Here is a 19,508-nt window from a genome sequence, read left to right on the forward strand (position 1 = left end):
ATTATCTGGCTCTACACAACTTTCAGAAGAACCTTAAAAAGACTACAGAGGTGATCAAACCATTCCACTCCTAGTTTTTTACCCAAGAGAAATAAAAACTTAGGTCCACACAAACACTTGTACAGAATGTTCACAGCAGCTTTATTCACAGCTAAGAAAGAGAATGTCCTTTACCAAGTATATGGATAAACACAACGTGGAATATTCATAATGGGATATTACTCAGCAATAAAAAGGAATGGACTAATGGTCCACACCACACAGATAATTCTGAAAGTCATTATTCTGAGTGAAAGAAGCCAGACATAAAAGAACACACTGTATGATTCCACTTGTGTAAAATTCTAGAAAATGAAAACTACTATATAGTAACAAAAGATCAGTGGTTATCTGAGGCCAGGGGTACACAGGGAAGAAGAATAGACTTCAAAGGGGCATATGGAAAGAGTGATGGAGACATTCTGTGTCTCGACTATGGTGGACGTGTGACACAAATATGTATTTGTCAAATTTCACTTAATTATATGCTTTAAAAGGACGCTGTTCATTGTACATAAAGGTGATTAAAACCAGAAAGTACTAATATTATCATTAGGTAAAATTCATGTTAAGGGAACTTTATCTAGACTGAGCCAGTGATTAAAGTGAGTGGGCCTAGGAAAATTAAGCCCCAAAATGTGATAAGGGTTATTTCTACATAAAGAGAGGGTCAAAAGTGAAAGAAACGAACCTTCCAGAATTTCAGAGCCTTACAAATTTATACTAACCTCATCAGATATTTGCTGAGCAAGACGAATTGACACATTTCTAAGCATGCATTCAGATGACGGATTAGGAATGCTCTGAAGCGCACTTTGTAGCACCACTGCTTGATCATGAGTAACTTGGTTGATCTGAAAAAAGATAAATATTTTACTTTAATACTGCGTACATAACCAAATCCAATCATTTGCTCCTCACTCGTCATCACTCCCTCAGGATGACCTCCCTTCTGTATATATTCAATACACTGTAGAACCCGCGTGACTTACACAAAAAGTTCTTTGCATTGCCAACAATGTCTGGGCTTCCTCTTTTTCTTGTGTAGTGGAGTGCCACATATCCCTCTGCAAACCCCCATTCTAGATCAATCCAACTTGTGTCTCTACATCTGCATTCAGCATAACTTGTAGAGGTGAGTGATAAACTTGAACTGACTGGTTGCAGTCCTGTCTAGAAACTCAGTTAAGTACTTCACATGCACGCTCCTGGGCAGACCCTGCTGCTCCCCATTCACCCTGGTCATCAAACTCTTTTTAGAAAAGAAAAATTAAGGAATATCAATAACAGAATAAAAATACTGATGTATAAAAGGTGCCAGACCAAATATTTAAGCCCATAAAGAAAAAAGATTACTTTTAAGTCATTATTAGCCAGGCAAATTCTGACTGCCTTTCAAGTTCTAACTCTTCTCCATATTGTAAGTATTTCTACAACAGTATTTAAGACAAGTCTGTTTTTACTAATTTTGCCTTTAGCGCCCTATTGACTGTGAGCTCCTTGAGATTAGAGGCTATTATGTACCTCTGTATACACAGTGGCACATTTTCTGAATAAAAGAGAAAAGTGAAAGAGGGGAGCATTTATATTTTCTGTGTTCTTCATTAAGCTCCTGTGTCAGGGATTACGATAAGAATCTGTTTTTATCTTAAGAAGAACACCACTTTTAAAAAATCCTAGTAAGCGTGGTACCTTTAATGCAAAACAATTTAAGACTTGGGCCACTTTTTTTCATTACCCTTTTTAATGAAAATGGAGAGAAAAGGATTATGAACTCACATGTACCCACCGCCCAGCTTCAACAATTATGAACAAAGGACCCAAATTACTTTGTCTAACCACTCCCCTCACTTTCCATCCCTGCCCCACCCCAGGATTATTCTGAAGCAAATCCTAAATATAATTTCATCTGTAATACTTCAACAATTTTTTTTTAAGAGGGGGCTCTTCCTTTTAAACATAACCACAGTATCATCATCACACCTAAAACAATTATAAATGCTATTACCTCAATTATATGTGATTATTATAGTATCACATATCTAATCAATATTCTAATCTCAAGGCCTAAGCCATTCATTCTTAAAATAGAAAATCTATATTCCTGAAGCTTTTATCTTCTATTGGTAACTTAGTAAACCATCACTTATGATGCATATAGAACAAGTCAAATGCGTAGTTTGACTTCTCATAAATAGGCATTGAATTGTGGCATGTCTTGAGAACCTTTGGTAAAATGGATCAAGGTAAAAACAGAGTCAAAATAAGTTCAGAATTGGAGGTTAAGACTGTCAAGGTGGGAAGAGAGGCTGGCAACAGGCTAAATCAACTACAGTTGATCCTTGAACAGCATGGGGGTTAGGAGGACAGACATTCTAGGAGTCGAAAATCTGCATGTAACTTTACAGTCGGCCCTGGGTATCTGTGGTTCCAATAAATTTAGGATCGTGTAGTACTGTAGTACTTATTGAAAAATCCATGTATAAGCAGACTCGAGCAGTTCAAACCTGTGTTGTACAAGAGTCAACTGTACATCTTTTTTATTACCATCTGTGTGTGTGTGTGTATATATATATATATATATATATATATATGCTAGATACAAGCTAGGAAGAGATTCACGTGGAGTTTTTAGTAGGTTTAAAATAATTGAAAGAAGGAATTCCCTGGCGGTCCACTGGTTAGGGCTCTGCGCTTTCACTGCCGAGGGCCTGGGTTCAATCCCTGGTCGGGGAACTAGGCTCCCTCAAGTGGTGCAGTGAGGCCGAAAAATAAAATAGAATAATTGAAAGACTATTTGGGGTTTTCAGCGGTTCCATACAAATTTTGGGATTATCTGTTCTAGTTCTGTGAAAAATGTCACAAGTTTTGATAGCAATTGAATTAAATCTATACATTGCATTGGGTATGAACATTTTAACATTAATTCTATCCATGAACACAGGATAACTTTCCATTTCTTTGTATCATATTATAATTTCCTTTTATCAATGTTTATAGTTTTCAGAGTATAGGTCTTTCACTTCCTTGGTTAAATTTATTGCTAGGTATTTTTTTTTTTGACATGATTGCTTCCTTCATTTCTCTGATAGTTCATTATTAGTGTATAGAAATGCAACAGAGTTCTGTATATCAATCTTGTGTCCTGCAGCTTTACTGAATTCACTTATTAGTTCTAATGGTTTTTTGGTGGAGTCTTTAGGGTTCTATACGTATAGAATAGTACCATGATCATCTGCAAACAGTGATCCAGCAATTCCAGTCCTGGGTATATATCTGAAGAACATGAAAAAACTAATTTGAAAAGATATATGCACCTCAGTGTTCACAGCAGCATTATTCACAATAGCCAAGATATGGAAGCAATGTAAGTGTTCATCAACAGATGAATGGATAAAAAAGATGTGGTGTGTGTATACAATGGAATATTATATTATTCAGCCATAAGAAGAATGAAATAAGTCCGACAAAGAAAAGACAAATAATGTATATTTTCATGTATACGTGGACTCTAAAAAATAAAACAAACAAATATAACTAAACAGGAACAGAACCACAGATACAGAAAACAAACTAGTGGTTACCAGAGGGGAGAGAGGCAAAATAGGTGAAGTGGATTAAGAGGTACAAACTACTAGGTATAAAATAAGTGAGCTATAAGGATGTAAGGTGGGGACTTCCCTGGTGGCGCAATGGTTAAGAATCCGCCTACCAGTGCAGGGGACACGGGTTCGAGTCCTGGTCCGGGAAGATCCCACATGCCGTGGAACAACTAAGCCCGTGTACCACAACTACTAAGCCTGCGCTCTAGAGCCCGCGAGCCACAACTACTGAAGCCTGTGCGCCTAGAGCCCGTGCTTCCGCAACAAGAAGCCCACGCACCGCAACAAAGAGTAGCCTCCGCTCGCGGCAACTAGAGAAAGCCCGCACGCAGCAACAAAGACCCAACGCAGCCAAAAATAAACAAACAAACAAACAAAAAAAGGATGTAAGGTACAACACAGGGAATATAGCCAATATTTTATAATAACTATATGGAGTATAATCTATAAAAAAATCAAATCACTTTGTTGCACACCTGAAACTAATATAATATTGTAAGTCAACTACACGTCAAAAAAAAAAAAAAAACCAAAAGTCAAGCAGGATTTAAGGGAACAGGGAAGAACTGCCCTCTCAGAGTAGAGTCAGTGAAAAGCATTTGTAATTTTAATACAAATATAATTCAATAGAAGGAAACCATTAAAATGAGGAACCACTGGAAAGGAACTGAAAACATTTTGAATCAACTCTGAACTCTATAAGCAACTCTTAAGAGTTTCTAAGTTTAACTTTAAAAGTTGCCATCTATTATTACAAAAAGATTTTTAAAAAGTCTGTATTACCGACGCCATGGGATTCACGCCTTCCACACCTGGCTGACAAGCTTCCGCCACAGCTCGTACGTGGCCATAGCCAATGGCAGTTAGCAACAGCTTGGCTATTTTAAGAGCATTGAGGTAGGCACCCCTTCGAGTTTCCATATCTGCATTTGGTAGGAAGTTATTTCTGGTTAGCATACTCAGGACAAGGGGTAGGCCACCACTTTTCAAGAAGTGAAATTGAAAATCAGAGGAATCATCAGCCAGAGGTGCACCAGCAGGCATTAACAAGGCATAGACTACCTGGAAAAAAGTAGAAGAACTGTATTAAAAGGTTTTAAGATAATTTATTTTCTTCATCATCATTAGTTTAAAATTTTCCCATATTTTGAAATTCTTTCAAAAATATTTCATTACAATTTTATCCATGTTCTTCACATTATCATATAAAAGGTCAAATTTCAAGAACATGGAATAAATTCAAAAAGTAAAAACCAACCTCTGTTAGGTATAGCACTTGTGAGGCTGAAGGACCAAAGAAAAGCGAGTCAAGAGATGGACTAAGGCTGCTTTCTCCAAGTTTGGCGTGGTCTAAACAAATAGCTCTTAATTTTTCTATTGTTGTGCTATCTGTAAGAAAAAAAGATACATAGTCTAAAATAAAACATAATTCATGCATTCATAGTATTTTACTTTTGATATTCTGAAGACTACTTTAGTATGGAATAAGAATCAATTCAGCTGAGTTACAGGCTCAAACTTCACAAGACATAACCAGATCTGGATTGGTTTAAAAAAAAAAAAAAAAAAGTCACAATCAACCAGGGCTCTTTAATCACTCAACCCAAACATGAAGGAACCAGTCTCCTCCTACTCAGAGACCTCAAATCAACATGTCTTCCTCAGGCACTAGAGACCAAAAAACTACAACACACTTCAAAAGGAAGTAGTTCTTATTGAAAATAAAAAAACGGAAATATGACAAGCTCTTCCTTCCAACTTATGTTAGCCTCCATGACACTGTGTATTAACTCAGCGGTCCCCAACCTTTTTGGCCCCAGGCACCAGTTTCGTGGAAGACAATTTTTCCACAGACCGGGGTCGGGGGGATGGTTTTGGGATGATTCAAGTGCATTACATTTATTGTGCACTTCATTTCTATTACTATTACACTGTAATATATAATGAAATAATTATACAACTCCCCATAATGCAGAATCAGTGGGAGCCCTGAGCTTGTTTTCACTTGTCACTCACTGATAGGGTTTTGATATGAGTCTGCAAGCAATTGATTTATTATGGTCTCTGTGCAGTCAAACCTCTCTGCTAATGATAATCTGTGTTTGCAGCCGCTTCCCAGCACTAGCATCACTGCCTCAGCTCTACCTCATATCATCACGCATTAGATTCTCATAAGAAGCGTGCAACCTAGATCCCTCGCATGCGCGGTTAACTGTAGAGTTCGGGCTCCTATGAGAATCTAATGCTGCCGCTAATCTGACAGGAGGCGGAGCTCAGGCAGTAATGAGGAGCGGCTGTGAATACAGATGAATTTCTGAATCACTGGTGGGGCCTGCTGCTCACCCCCTGCTGTGCGGCCAGGTTCCTAACAGGCCACAGACCGGTAGCAGTCCGTAGCTTGGGGGTTGGGGACCCCTGTATTAACTGGTTTGTTACAATGAAAGAAGCTTACTGAACCTTGGAAACTGAACCTTAAAAAGCAAACATTAAAAAAAAAGGGAACAGTGCCTAATGTGCACATTAAGTAAGAAGATTTTTTTGATAATATTAAAAGATGAGTTTCATTTAAATCACACTAAAAAGATACAGTAAAAAAGAAAGAAACAATCCCATTATTAGCTAACAAACACTCAAACTTACTTCAGAAAGTACTTCAATAATCAAAGGTAAATGTTTCCAAGGTAAATGCCCTATGATTAAAATACCACTCGATAAATAAGATTTTCTTTTTAAGTAAAAGCTTTTCTTGAAGAATAAAGATAACCGAAAATTACTATAATTTCCTTAGGGTAAGCTAATTTTTACAGGCCTGGAAATATCAAAAAAACCTTCAATTTGTGTTAAAATTGTTGGCTTTCCCTATTCTGAAGGGAGAGTGACATATAACTAAATGAAATATTCAGTTTTAATAATAAAACATTTATGAATATCTTCTCCTGTCATTAAATATCCATCCCCTGTATTGTTTTATATTAATGATTAAAATGACATGTCCTTTTGCCAGTACACTAGTTTAATCTCTAACACTGGGTATTTAGGTTTTCCCAATTTTTTTTTAAACAATAAAGATCCAAGTTACTCTCTAAAAAGAAACCAATTCATATGCTGTATCTGAAAATATCTTGCTTAGTTTAAAAATATTCTGAGTGGGGCTCCCCTGGTGGCACAGTGGTTGAGAGTCCGCCTGCCGATGCAGGGGACATGGGTTCATGCCCCGGTCCGGGAAGATCCCACATGCCGCGGAGCGGCTGGGCCCATGAGCCATGGCCGCTGAGCCTGCGCGCCTGGAGCCTGTGCTCCTCAACGGGAGAGGCCACAGCGAGAGGCCCGCGTACAGCGAAAAAAGAAAAAAAAAAACCAAAAAAACCCAGAGTGCCTGAAATCTGCCTAAGAGGCAAATTTCTACTCTACCTCCCTCCCCAATAGACTGATGAAGCTGAGAAGCAGATATCTCACTAATGTAGAGAATAGATACAAATATGGAATGCAAAAGACTAAAAAGCTGGATTAGTACCAGTACGAACCCATGTTTGTTTTTTGATATAAATGTGTTTACATACATGTGTGTGTGTAAGTGTGTATTACTTCCTAAGTCCAATGAAAATGCCTAGACCACAATAACACCCCAGTGGTAATGAGCACAATTTAGCCCTCACATTCTGGTTTCTAAATATCTTCCCTCACTAAAAGGAGAAATGTCTGATTCTAGGGCTGGAATAGAGAAAGTACTAGATAAACTTTAAATATCTTATGCCAGAAAGTAAGAAGTACTCAAAGGATGATGAAGCTATATTAAAAAAAAGCACTGGGTTTATGTAAAAAAGACAGTTGAGTACACATCCACTGACCATACCTGGGACAACTGAGCATCAAAATAAATAATGACTATGATGGCTATAACCCAATGGATAAAATAAGAATCCATGAGTAAACAGTGATAACACATAATTAATAGGGGAGAAGGCAAAGCTCTGCTTTATAGTAGAATGCCAATATCCTTGCTTGTTGGAAATACACAATGAAGTATTTAAGGATGATGGGACATCAGACCAGCAGCAAATTACTCTCAAATGGTTCTTGAAGTCCTTGAATTATACTTCAAACTTTTCTGTAAGGTTGTAAATGTTTCCAAAAAACATTAAAAAAAATTTTTTTTAAGTTGTATAGGATTGAATGATCTGATTGATTCTCTCTTTCCACAGGCTCTGTTATTTTTAGTGCATAACTTTGTAGAACGTTAAGTTTTAGAGGAAAACACATGTATTAGAGCAGAAACACTGAAATGTGCTCATGAAAAAATCCTATGGAAAAGGATCACTTGCAGGAAGGTCTTGAAAATTTAACACTACAATATCTGGGGGCAAAAAGTCAACAGAAGAGCTGGAAAAAGTTAAGGATACCACCCAAAGCTGGAAAAAAATTAATGAGAGGAGAAAGGAAAGGTAAGAAAATCAGATTTAGTAGATTCAACACCACAGTCAAAAACATTTCAAAGATCCACAAAAAGCAAAACACAGAGAAGTAAATTAGCAAAGAAAGAACAGAAATCTCTCACAAATTAGGAATCTCCAGGCCCACTGAAAACCCATCACAAAGCAGACCTATACCAAGCAAGGCATTTCATCAGGAAAGTTCTAAACTCAATGATAAAACCAAAACTTCCAGAAACAAAGACCAAGAGCAAAGGAATATTTTGCACTGTTGGTGGGAACGTAAACTGATATAGCCACTATGGAGAGCAGTAAGGAGGTTCCTTAAAAAACTAAAAATAGAACTACCATACCATCCAGCAATCCCACTACTGGGCATATACCCTGAGAAAACCATAATTCAAAAAGAGTCATGTACCACAATGTTCATTGCAGCTCTATTTACAATAGCCAGGACATGGAAGTAACCTAAGTGTCCATCGACAGATGAATGGATAAAGATGTGGCACAAATATACAATGGAATCTTACTCAGCCATAAAAAGAAATGAAATTGAGTTATTTGTAGCAAGGTGGATGGACCTAGAGACTGTCATACAGAGTGAAGTCAGTCAGAAAGAGAAAAACAAATACTGTATGCTAACACATATATATGGAATCTAAAAAAATGGTTCTGAAGAACCTAGGGGCAGGACAGGAATAAAGACGCAGACGTAGAGAACGGAGTTGAGGACATGGGGAGGGGGAAGGGGAAGCTGGGACGAAGTGAGAGAGTGGCATGGACATAGATACACTACCAAATGTAAAACAGATAGCTAGTGGGAAGCAGCCGCATAGCACAGGGAGATCAGCTCGGTGCTTTATGACCACCTAGAGGGGTAGAATAGGGAGGGTGGAAGGGAGATGCAAGAGGGAGGAGATATGCGGATATATGTATACGTATAGCTGATTCACTTTGTTATAAAGCAGAAACTAACACACCATTGTAGAGCAATTATACTCCAATAAAGATATTAAAAAAAAAAGCATACGTAACTATTAAAAAAAAAAAAGTAAAAGAATAGAACTCAGGAAAGCTTTGGTCTTCACACAAGCAACATTACCAGCTAGACAGCTGAGTAAATTTTCAAGCTAGAATTCAATACCCAAACTACTAATCAAATGTGAAGGTTAAGCATTCAGATTAGCAATGTTTCAGAAACAAATAACAAAACCACCTCCCACATACCCTTTCTGAAATAAGTGCAGGAGGGTGTGCTTCAGCAAAATGACAGTGTCCCTCAAGAAAGGCTCAAGACGTAGGAGCCAGTGAACAGATATCCTCCATAGGATAGCTGAGGAAAGAAGTCCCCAAATGGTAGCTGTGTAGTGAACAACAACCAGATGAGAGGAAGCAGAAGAAAAGTTCCAGGACAACAGTGGAGCCGACAGATTATATAATACACATAATAATGGAAAATTATTTTGAGAGGTTACTAGAGAATATGTGGAAAGAATTAGTAATAGGTATATAGAAAATCAAGAAAATGAAAAGGGGAAATTATTAAACCCTGAAAAAAAAGTTGCCATTAATCCAGCAAACTACTTTTCACACACTCCTGAAAAAACAAACGCTGAATATGAATTTAAGAAAAAACTGGAAGAGGGACTTCCCTGGCAGTCCAGTGGTTAAGACTCCACGTTTCCACTGCAGGGGCCGCGGGTTTGATCCCTGGTTGGGGAACTAAGATCCCACATGCCACATGGTGTGGCAAAAAAAAAAGAAAAGAAAAAATTGGAAGAATGTGGAAGTAAGAGTTAAGTTTTCTTTACACAACAGAAAATCAGTAGGTATCTAAAACTGACAAACAGTTGTATGAGGGTGTTATTTACAGATAGTATAGACATAGATAAGAATAAGAGCTACCAATTGAAAGTGGTTGTTTCCCAGGAATAAAAAAGGAACAATGTTATAGATGACACATGACCCAAAACACAGTCCAGGGGCCAGAAAATTTTTTCTGTAAAGGGTCAGATAGTAAATATTTAAGGCTTTGCAGGCCATATGGTCTCTGCCACAACTGCTGCCGTGCTAAGACAAAAGCAGCTAAGACAGCGTGTACATGAATGAGCATGGCTTGTACAACACCAATAAAATTTCGTTTATGGACACCAAAATTTAAATTTCATATAATTTTCATAAGTCACAAAATATTATTCTTTTGATTTTTTCTTCAGCAATTAGAAAATGTAAAAACCATCCTTAACTCTTGGGCTGTACCAAAAACAGACAGTGGGTTGGATTTGGCCAGTGAGCTATATTTTGCCAACTTCTGTTATTTTCCATCTAGGAAGAGAATTTGCTAACATACCCTTTTACTATCCAACATGTACTTTATCAACATTATTATCATTTAAAAAGAAATTTCTTACCTGGTGGCATAAGTTTCATAAGTACTCTTGCTCCATCTCTAAGAGGTGGCATATTTAGGCTGCTACCCAAGTCTGCAACTTGCCAAAGGAAAGAGATGTATCTGGGGTGCAGTGACATTATCTAGAATATAAAATACACAAAATATTTACCTGTAAATTACACCTCCCCAAAAGAAGAGTCCCCAAATAAATGTGTTGGTTAATCTCCAGTTTTGCTTATGTCATTTCTATCCTGAAATGGTCTGCCTACCCCATCATCTCACTTTTAGAAATCCTTCATAATGTAGACTGAATACATTATCCAAGCCACCTCCTGTACTTTGTGTGTGACAGCTTTTTTACGGTTTTGTTAAACTATTCCTCTTGTACATACAAGTGAGACTCTGTATGAACAAATGGCTGCCATGCCCACTAACAGTTAAATTCCTAATCCAACTGTTGTAGAAAGCCAATCCTTCTGACACTGGAGTGGCTGGTATTATTGTAGCCATTAAAATTTTTGTGGGGAGGTAAGGGAGGAAGGAATCACTTTCTTTAGAAACAAGATATGTTACTGACAATCTAAGAAAGACTGCAGATATTTTCCTACAGAAACAGTTCTGAAGAATTCATTTTTGTGGTACAAATACAAAATACAGTGGTTATTTTGCTCAATAAACTCAACAGTTATAATTAAGTTGTATAATGGGCTAGTTTTATGTAAATATAACAGCACTATATCTATACAAAATGTGGTTTTAAATTTCGACCAAGTTACAATCACCTTTCAAAGGGATCCATTCTGAAGTTGATGGTTAAATGTATAGTTAATGATATTTTGCCACATTAAATCATAAGTCCAAGAAAAAAGAACTATTCTGTATACTTTATTCTTAAATAACAGCAAAATGTCTTGCATACAATAGCTCAAAACTATCTACTCACCACTCCGGGCAAACAGCTTTCCACTTCTGGATTGGGACCATCACTGTAATGATTACCATGGTTTCCAGGAGATCCAGTTGAGGAATCAGAAGAACTATCAGGGCTTGAAGGCATATTGGAACTTATTTGTGTAAGTTTGGCTGTAATTAGCTGAAAATGATATACTATGTTAGTACCAAAGACAAGGAAAAATACACAAAAGAGAAGCTAGTGACATACCAACAAAAAACTACACATTCTTAGAAATATAATTTATAACTGTTGTCTAACATAATCACTTAAATAGCTTTGTTTTTAGAAATCTTCTCCTCTATATTATAGGTACCATAATGCCTGTCTTATTTAGTGTTATAATTCAAACACCTAATACAGAAAATACAAAGCCTCACACATAAAAGATGCTCCATTAACATTTATTGAGTGAAATGTTGACTACAAAAATGAAAGAGTCCCCGATTTGATTTTCTTGAAAAGTTTGGTAATTATAGATACTTACCGATTTATCCTTTAAGTTTAACTGTCCAATCAACTTTCTATCATCTGCAGGATCTATCAGTTCACCGCCTACAAAGAGCTCAATTTTTGTATGAGCTACATTGGCTTTGATACGATTGAGAATACATCGTCGTACTGAACCAATTGTATCATTTGTATGAGACCATACGTCCAAGTCATCAACCTGTCTGCCCTGGTTTGGAAATCGAACTATAAAAGAAAGGTGTTTACCACGGAAAGCTCTGGGGGGAAAAAAAGGGAAACCATTATCATATTCAGCAGATTTTTAAATCTTCTTGCAAAAAAAATAAAGCTAGCAATTTAAAATTGAATATTTTCTTACTAAACAAGAGAAAGTGAGTTAAAGACACATTATTTTTAGGATCATGAAAGTATTTACTGCTCCTTTTAACTACAAATATTATAGCAATCTTCAAAACACAATCATATTTCACTGTTGTTACTCTTGGACCTATAGTTTACAGGTATCTAGTTATAAGACATTAAAACAGAGACATGAGTAACATTTCATTTATTTTTAATGCTATAAAAGCCCAACTAATGTCAAAAGTCATCCCCAAAATGCTATTTATGTTGGCATATTATCTTCCTGCAGGTAAGATACAAAAAAATAAAAAACATATTCAAGGAGCAATTTTAATAATTTCATGGTTAAAAAGAGAACTCAAATACTAATGGCTCACATTCTATAAATATCTCTAAATTATACATATTATTTGAGTATACTAAATGGTGAAATCTTAAGAGAAACATTAATAGACCCGAAGATGAGTGAATTAGGTAAGGAAAATTTTAAGAGGTACAAACTTCCAGTTACCAAATAAATGAGTCATGGGATGACAGGTGGTAACTAATCATGGTGATCATTTTGTAATGTAAGGAAATATTCAGGTACTATGTTGTGTACCAGGAACTAACATAGTGTTGTAGGTCAATTATACTTCAAAATCAAACAAACTCACAGAAAAAGAGATCAGATTTGTGATTACCGGGCTGAGGGGCGGGACAGGGGAGGGAGAATTGGATGAAGGCGGTTAAAAAGTACAAACTTCCGGTTATAAGATAACTGAGTACTAGAGATGTAATGCTCAACATGATTAATATAATTAACACTGTTCTATGTTATATATGAAAGCTGGTAAGAGAATAAATCCTGAGTTCTTGTCACAAGGGAAGAGTATTTTTTCCTTTTTCTTTCTTTTGTATTTATATGAGATGATGGATGTTCACTAAACTTATTGTGGTAATCATTTCATGATGTACCAAGACAAATTATTATAAACTTATAAAGGCTGTATGCCAATTATATCTCAATAAAACTGGAAGAAAAAAAGAGAGAAATGTTAGTAGACCATTTAAAAATATTTCTTGCTATACTGGCTATCTGTCAAAGCAGCTTTTAAGAGTTCTCTCCAATTACTCTGCAACCAGACTATGCTATTATTTTTCACAGTGGAAATGAATGGCATCAAAGCACTTCAACGGCAAAATACCCCTGGCAACACTTAACAGGCAACAAAGTAAATGGCAAAAAAAACCCCAAACAAACAAAAAAAGACCAACCAGAATAAAAAGAAGAAACCAGAGGGCTTCCCTGGTGGCTCAGTGGTTAAGAATCCACTTGCCATTGCAGGGGACATGGGTTCGAGCCCTGGTCTGGGAAGATCCCACATGCTGCGGAGCAACTAAGCCCATGTGCCACAACTACTGAGCCTGTGCTCTAGAGTCTGCGAGCCACAACTACTGAAGCCCGCGCACCTAGAGCCCGTGTCCGCAACAAGAGAAGCCATCACAATGAGAAGCCCACGCACAGCAACGAAGACCCAACGCAGCCAAAAAAAAAAAAAAAAAAAAAAGAAAGCCATTAAGTTAAAAGAAAAAAAAAGAAGAAACTAGATTTACTTGAGAATGCCCTAAACAAAAACAAGCAAAAAACAGATCCTGAAAACAAAACAAAAAAGGCCTACTATTAAAAAAAAAAATTCTGTAGGATACAAATAGTGTTTTTAAGCAAGACACTAATGTTTTCAAAAAATGAAAAATTTCCTCTCTCCTGCTTCCTGTACATCATCACTTTTTAAAATCAAACGGCTAGGAAAATGTCAAATAATTAAGTAGCACTAGTAGATCAGTTATTCACAAACCTTGACATAGGTAGAATTGTTCTTTCCTCATGATAATCACTGTCACATTCATTTATATACTCCCGTAACACAGTTAATACTCGAACCATTCGAACAGCTTCCTGTCTCGCACAATTAATACTGTCTTTGTCACCATCCAAAACACACAGCGTGTCATAGGAGGCTTTCAAGCGATCAAAGCAAGACTGAATGAAGTCTTCATGGATTACCACCTACAAATAATGGGCCAAATAAAGACAGTTCAAATTTTATATGTATACAAAGTATTTCATATATATATATATATTAATAAAACATTAATCTAATTAAAGATGGCAACAATTTAAAGGTAGATCTCATTTAACCATGATCCTATTTAACGAGAGAATCTATATTGATAATTGATAATAAAATATGTTTGAGAACAGACTTGTGGCTGCCAAGTGGGGAGAGAGGGTGGGGGAGGGATGGATTGGGAGTTTGGGATTAGCACATGCAAACAACTATATACAGAATGGATAAAAACAAGGTCCTACTGTATAGCACAGGTAACTATATTCAATGTCCTTTGATAAACCATAATGGAAAAGAATATAAACAAAGAATGTATATGTATGTATAACTGAATCACTTAGCTGTACAGCAGAAATTAACACAACATTGTAAAATCAACTATACATCAATAAAATAGAAACAACAATAACACACACACACTATGTTTTGTCAAAGGAAGCTTATGTTATTTAAGTTAACAAGTATAAACTGTATATACAAAAAATGAATTTCAGGATTAGGTGTCAGAATGGAAAAGAAATTCGGCCGAAATCTCCTACCATAACTATACTCAAAATAATCACTTCAAGATAATTATATCAAGATGAGACTCATTTAGACAGCATTTTGTAGGAGAGAAATGTAGACTAAATATTTTAGGTATGTTTTTATAATACAAATTGAAACAAAAACAATTTCTAGTTAATCTTGAAGTAAAGAAAAAAATTCTTAGTAGCAACAGTTCTTCAATCAGAATTCAAATTTGTGTAAGTTTTAATACATGTCAATCCTCACCTGATTGACCTGTAGCCTTGGACCAAGGTTCGTGTATATCTCTTTAAGGAGATCTATAGCTCTGCTGGCAATATCATCATTACTTTGAATCACCACCTAGGTTCAAAAAGATTCAAGTGTAAATACCTTTCAAGAAATATTTTAGTTAGGCATTTCCATTCAAACCGTACCTTCAGTTGTTTTTAATACAGCATTCAATAATTTGACAGGGAACATCGACTTTGATAATCAAGTAAAATTAAAGTGAGAAAACAGACCAAAAATATAACAAATGCAAAACTCAAGTCTTTGAATAAATCAAGTTAAGAAAGAAAGACACATTTTACAAAGAATAAAATATGCTGTCATGGGCTCCCCTGGTGGCGCAGTGGTTGGGAGTCCACCTGCCGATGCGGGGGACATAGGTTCGTGCCCCGGTCCGGGAGGATCCTGCATGCCGTGGAGCAGCTGGGCCCGTGAGCCATGGGCAGGAGCCTGTGCTCCGTAGCGGGGGGGACCACGGCAGTGAGAGGCCCACATACCGCAAAAAAAAAAAAAAAAAAAAAAAAAAAAAAATGCTGTCATTAGTATTATTTAAACCCTGCAATTCAACACCCTGGTAACCAAGCAGTGAGATATTAAGGAAGGAATTCAAATTAGTTAAAGGAAACAAAGATTATATGAAATACAGCTTACCATAGAAGGCTACCCACCCCTACCCCATTTGTATAGATCTTCATCACTCATCTAATCATATCAGTGGTTTTCAAATTATGTATAGAACTCTAGGAGTGATGACGAGTTTTAGGGATGAACCCTATAATAGGCTTGGGAGGGGGAAGGGAGTGAAGCATAGGGAGACTGAGTCGCAAGAAAAAATCACGCTTTCCTTTCTCACTTCAACTAGTTTTACATTTTGGAGTATTATCTAAATTTTGACTTTTAAAAAGGGTCTCTGCTGTTTAAAAATGTTGAAAACCACATACTTAAAGTCTGAATACTCAAATACCAAAGTAAACAACTTGGTCTGTCTGCAGAAAAATATTTCATATCCAGAAAACAATATAAACTACTGTGAACAGATCAGATTTTTAAAGATAGTAATAATATATTAATACTATATTCGAACAACATGGATGGAACTTGAGGGCATCATGCTAAGTGCTAATAAGTCAGACAGAGACAAATACTGTGTGATTTCACTTATATGTGCAATCTAAAAAAATAAAAAACACAAACAAAAAATTGAACTCATAGATACAGAAAAGAGATTAATGGTTGCCAAATGGTGAACGGGTTCAAAAGGTACAAACACAGTTATAAAATAAGTAAGTCCTGGGGATGTAATGCAGAGCACAGTGACTATAGGTAATAATACTGTACTGCATATTTGAAAGAGTGGATGGTAAGAGAGTAAATTTTTTGGGGGGCCAAGCCACACAGCTTTCGGGATCTTAGTTCCCCAAGCAGGGATTGAACCCAGGCCACAGCAGTGAAAGCACCGAGTCCTAACCACTGGACCACCAGGGAATTCTCCAGTAAATCTTAAAAGTTCTTATTACAAGAAAAAAAAATGTAACTGTGTAGTGATAGATGTTAACTAGACTTATGGTGATCATTTTGCAATACGTATACATCAAATCATTATGCTGTATACCTGAAACTAATGTAGTGTTGTATGTCAATTATATCTCAACTAAAAAAAAAAAAAAATATATATATATATATATAAATACTATAAAGGTGGAAAAATTAGCCTTAAGTAGATAATATTTTACTCAGGTATCTAAAAATATCACAAGTTAAACAGTGCCGATAAAGTATACATTCATAATCCTTTCTAAATAAAGTCTTTTTTTCTGTCATCTACTTCAGCATTAAATGGATAAGCTAAAAGAAGAAACAGAGGTCTACATTAAATTAAAAAAGGGAAGAAACTAACTTTCATGGAGGGGCATGAAAGATCTGTATGGTTAGTGCATTTACTTCTAAACACATGTGGGACAGACAGATTCTAAGCCAAGACAAAAGGAACATCAGTGGCAGAAGGAGGGGGAGGTGGAGGGAGGGAGAAAAGTAAGATAAAGATGAACTATTACTACCTCCTGTGACAAGCATCAGAGCAGCATACATACATATAATTCATCTGTACAAATGTGATTTCTTACCTATTTGAAAAACTACATCAGATACACTGCTTACAAAGTTCCTACTTTTCACTTACCCTCCAAAGGTAGTCTAATCCTATTAACTCCAAATCATCCATCATATATGCTCTCCTTTTTGCTACTAGTTTTCCTTCTCGACAATTCACAGCTTTGAAGAATCGCTCAAAACATTTCATTCCATTTTCAGTCAGTAGAGAAGGATCAAGCTGAAGTACATTGCTTTCAAAGAAGTCCTTATTAATATCAGGATCCAAGTCTGGTTCATCGCCCATCAACTTGGAATACCACTTAAAACAGGCTTCACGATCACAAAGGTAAACTGCGTTCTCTGCTAAGCATTTCCATATTTGTTTTGCCTGAGGAGCGCAGAGCCACAGTTGGCCATCCTTCAATAAAAATCTTAAAAAACATAAAAAATTAGCAATTAGATCTACATAATTTTTTATCCTGAAAGGCAATCTGTCTCTCTATATGGGAAATAATCCATTTATCACAATTACATTTTAACTACAGGTAAAAAGATGTCAGTTTTTATCAATATCTTAAAATACCTTATTTCTTAATTTTTATCTATTACTAAAAAATACTTGATATTAATTCATTCAACAAGCACACATTAAGCACCTACAATGTGCCAGGAACTCTGCTACATCACTGGACCTAAACTGAAAAAAAAGATTTGTTCCCTGTACACGTGAAACACTGTAAATCAACTATACTTTAATAAAAATAAAAGGATACACATTGGGAGAAAAAAAGATTTGCTCCCTGAACTTAAACAGTTTCATCTTTGAAACCAGCCATTTTGAAAGTATGTTTAATAGGTTACCTGAGATTTAGCATTGTGCTTATATGGCATCATTGGAGAAAGAGGTATTGTATTATGTGACTTTATAGATAACCAACTTATAAATGCTGAAGAGTTAAAATTGCTTAAATTTTAATATTTGATGATAATCTAATATTCATCACTCAGTACTTGGCCACACTGAACAGAATAACTGACATATTTTAAACTTTTTAATGTCAAAACTCAACAGGATGCTTACTAATTATTCAGTGGCATTCTTGAGGGTCTTTTTAGTTTTGGGACTATAGGTTTAGTTCAAGTGAATTCTGTTTCAACTAGTTTCTTCAGTTAGCTTTCTTTTTCTTTTAGCATTCATCCACCCACCCTGTCTGCCATATCTCTGAATGACAAGAGAATAAACATCTCATTTTATTCTGAAGAACTTAACACAATCTTTAGCTAATGTAATGGTGGCTCCATTCCCAATTACACAGCAAGGTGAATGTATTTAAGGTTCCCTCTTCATTTCAAAGCATTTTGAGTTATCAATTCTAGTGTCTTTGATATTTTCATAGTATTGCTGAGCTTAAAGAGGGCTTCTAGCACCTGTCCCACCTAACCCTGTCACCTCTAATTTACAGATAGGAAACTGAGGTCCAATATGATAAAATACAGTTGTTTTCAGTTTTGAGTTGTGTTTTGTTTTGGTTTTTAAAAACAACAGCAGAAAACTTTCTTCAAGCAAAAATTCCATTTGGAAGGCCAATGTATAAAAATAAAAGCAGAGCTGTTTCAATTGTTGGGAAGAGGAAAGAAGTGAGAAATGGGGATAAAACCTCTACTGCTTGTCCAGAAATCTTGGAGGAAGCTCCTCAGAAGCCCTAATGCTCCAACGTAGGTTTGAAAAATCACTGGTCTAATAGAAAGAGCATAGACTTAAGTCAGATACACCTAGCTGAGTAGTGCAGCACTATGATATACTGGCTGTGTGTTTTCAAACAAGCTAGTTTAAGCCATGCGAATCTCAGTTTTCTTATTAATCAAACTGGGATAATACCCGCCTCCCTGCACTGCTATGTAAAGCATTTAACACAAGCCAAATACATAGTGAGTAAAGTTCGGTTCCCGTCCCTTGAGAGAATTGCTGTAGGTCATATAGATAGGTACTAATAGAGCAAGGACTAAAAACAAGTTCTCTGATCCCAAACTTTAATTTGGCAAAAGAGCTGATAACCACTCTTCTGTTCTAGGCAATCTAAAAGATACAACACACACCAATCAATAACAATGGCTCACTATGGCAATGATTCTCCATCTGGGGAGGAAGGTCCTTCCATCCAGATGGTTGAAAAACAAAACACACACAAAACCACTTCACACTTTAAACAAATGCCGAATTTCTTAAAATCTGGTGTCTAGAGTTTTCCCTCAAGTTAAAATCTTAATGTACCTAGTTAT

At 36.2% G+C, this 19,508-nt stretch overlaps 1 protein-coding gene across 3 annotated transcripts in view; it reads right to left on the bottom strand.

Moving 5' to 3' along the window:
* The window catches only part of USP9X (ubiquitin specific peptidase 9 X-linked), a 125,305-nt gene that overhangs the window by 40,249 nt on the left and 65,548 nt on the right, over positions 1–19,508 (bottom strand). For all 3 annotated transcript variants that reach the window (XM_060087967.1, XM_060087965.1, XM_060087966.1), the window contains 9 exons: positions 17,317–17,659; positions 15,114–15,209; positions 14,067–14,278; positions 11,903–12,143; positions 11,407–11,556; positions 10,483–10,603; positions 4,900–5,030; positions 4,425–4,703; positions 768–893 (listed from right to left, as the gene is read on the bottom strand). In XM_060087967.1, the coding sequence (XP_059943950.1) occupies positions 768–893; positions 4,425–4,703; positions 4,900–5,030; positions 10,483–10,603; positions 11,407–11,556; positions 11,903–12,143; positions 14,067–14,278; positions 15,114–15,209; positions 17,317–17,659 (1,699 nt within the window). The remainder of the gene's footprint in view (positions 1–767; positions 894–4,424; positions 4,704–4,899; positions 5,031–10,482; positions 10,604–11,406; positions 11,557–11,902; positions 12,144–14,066; positions 14,279–15,113; positions 15,210–17,316; positions 17,660–19,508) is intronic.

The sequence above is a fragment of the Mesoplodon densirostris genome, chromosome X (genome assembly GCF_025265405.1).
Source record: "Mesoplodon densirostris isolate mMesDen1 chromosome X, mMesDen1 primary haplotype, whole genome shotgun sequence".
Lineage (NCBI taxonomy): Eukaryota > Metazoa > Chordata > Mammalia > Artiodactyla > Ziphiidae > Mesoplodon > Mesoplodon densirostris.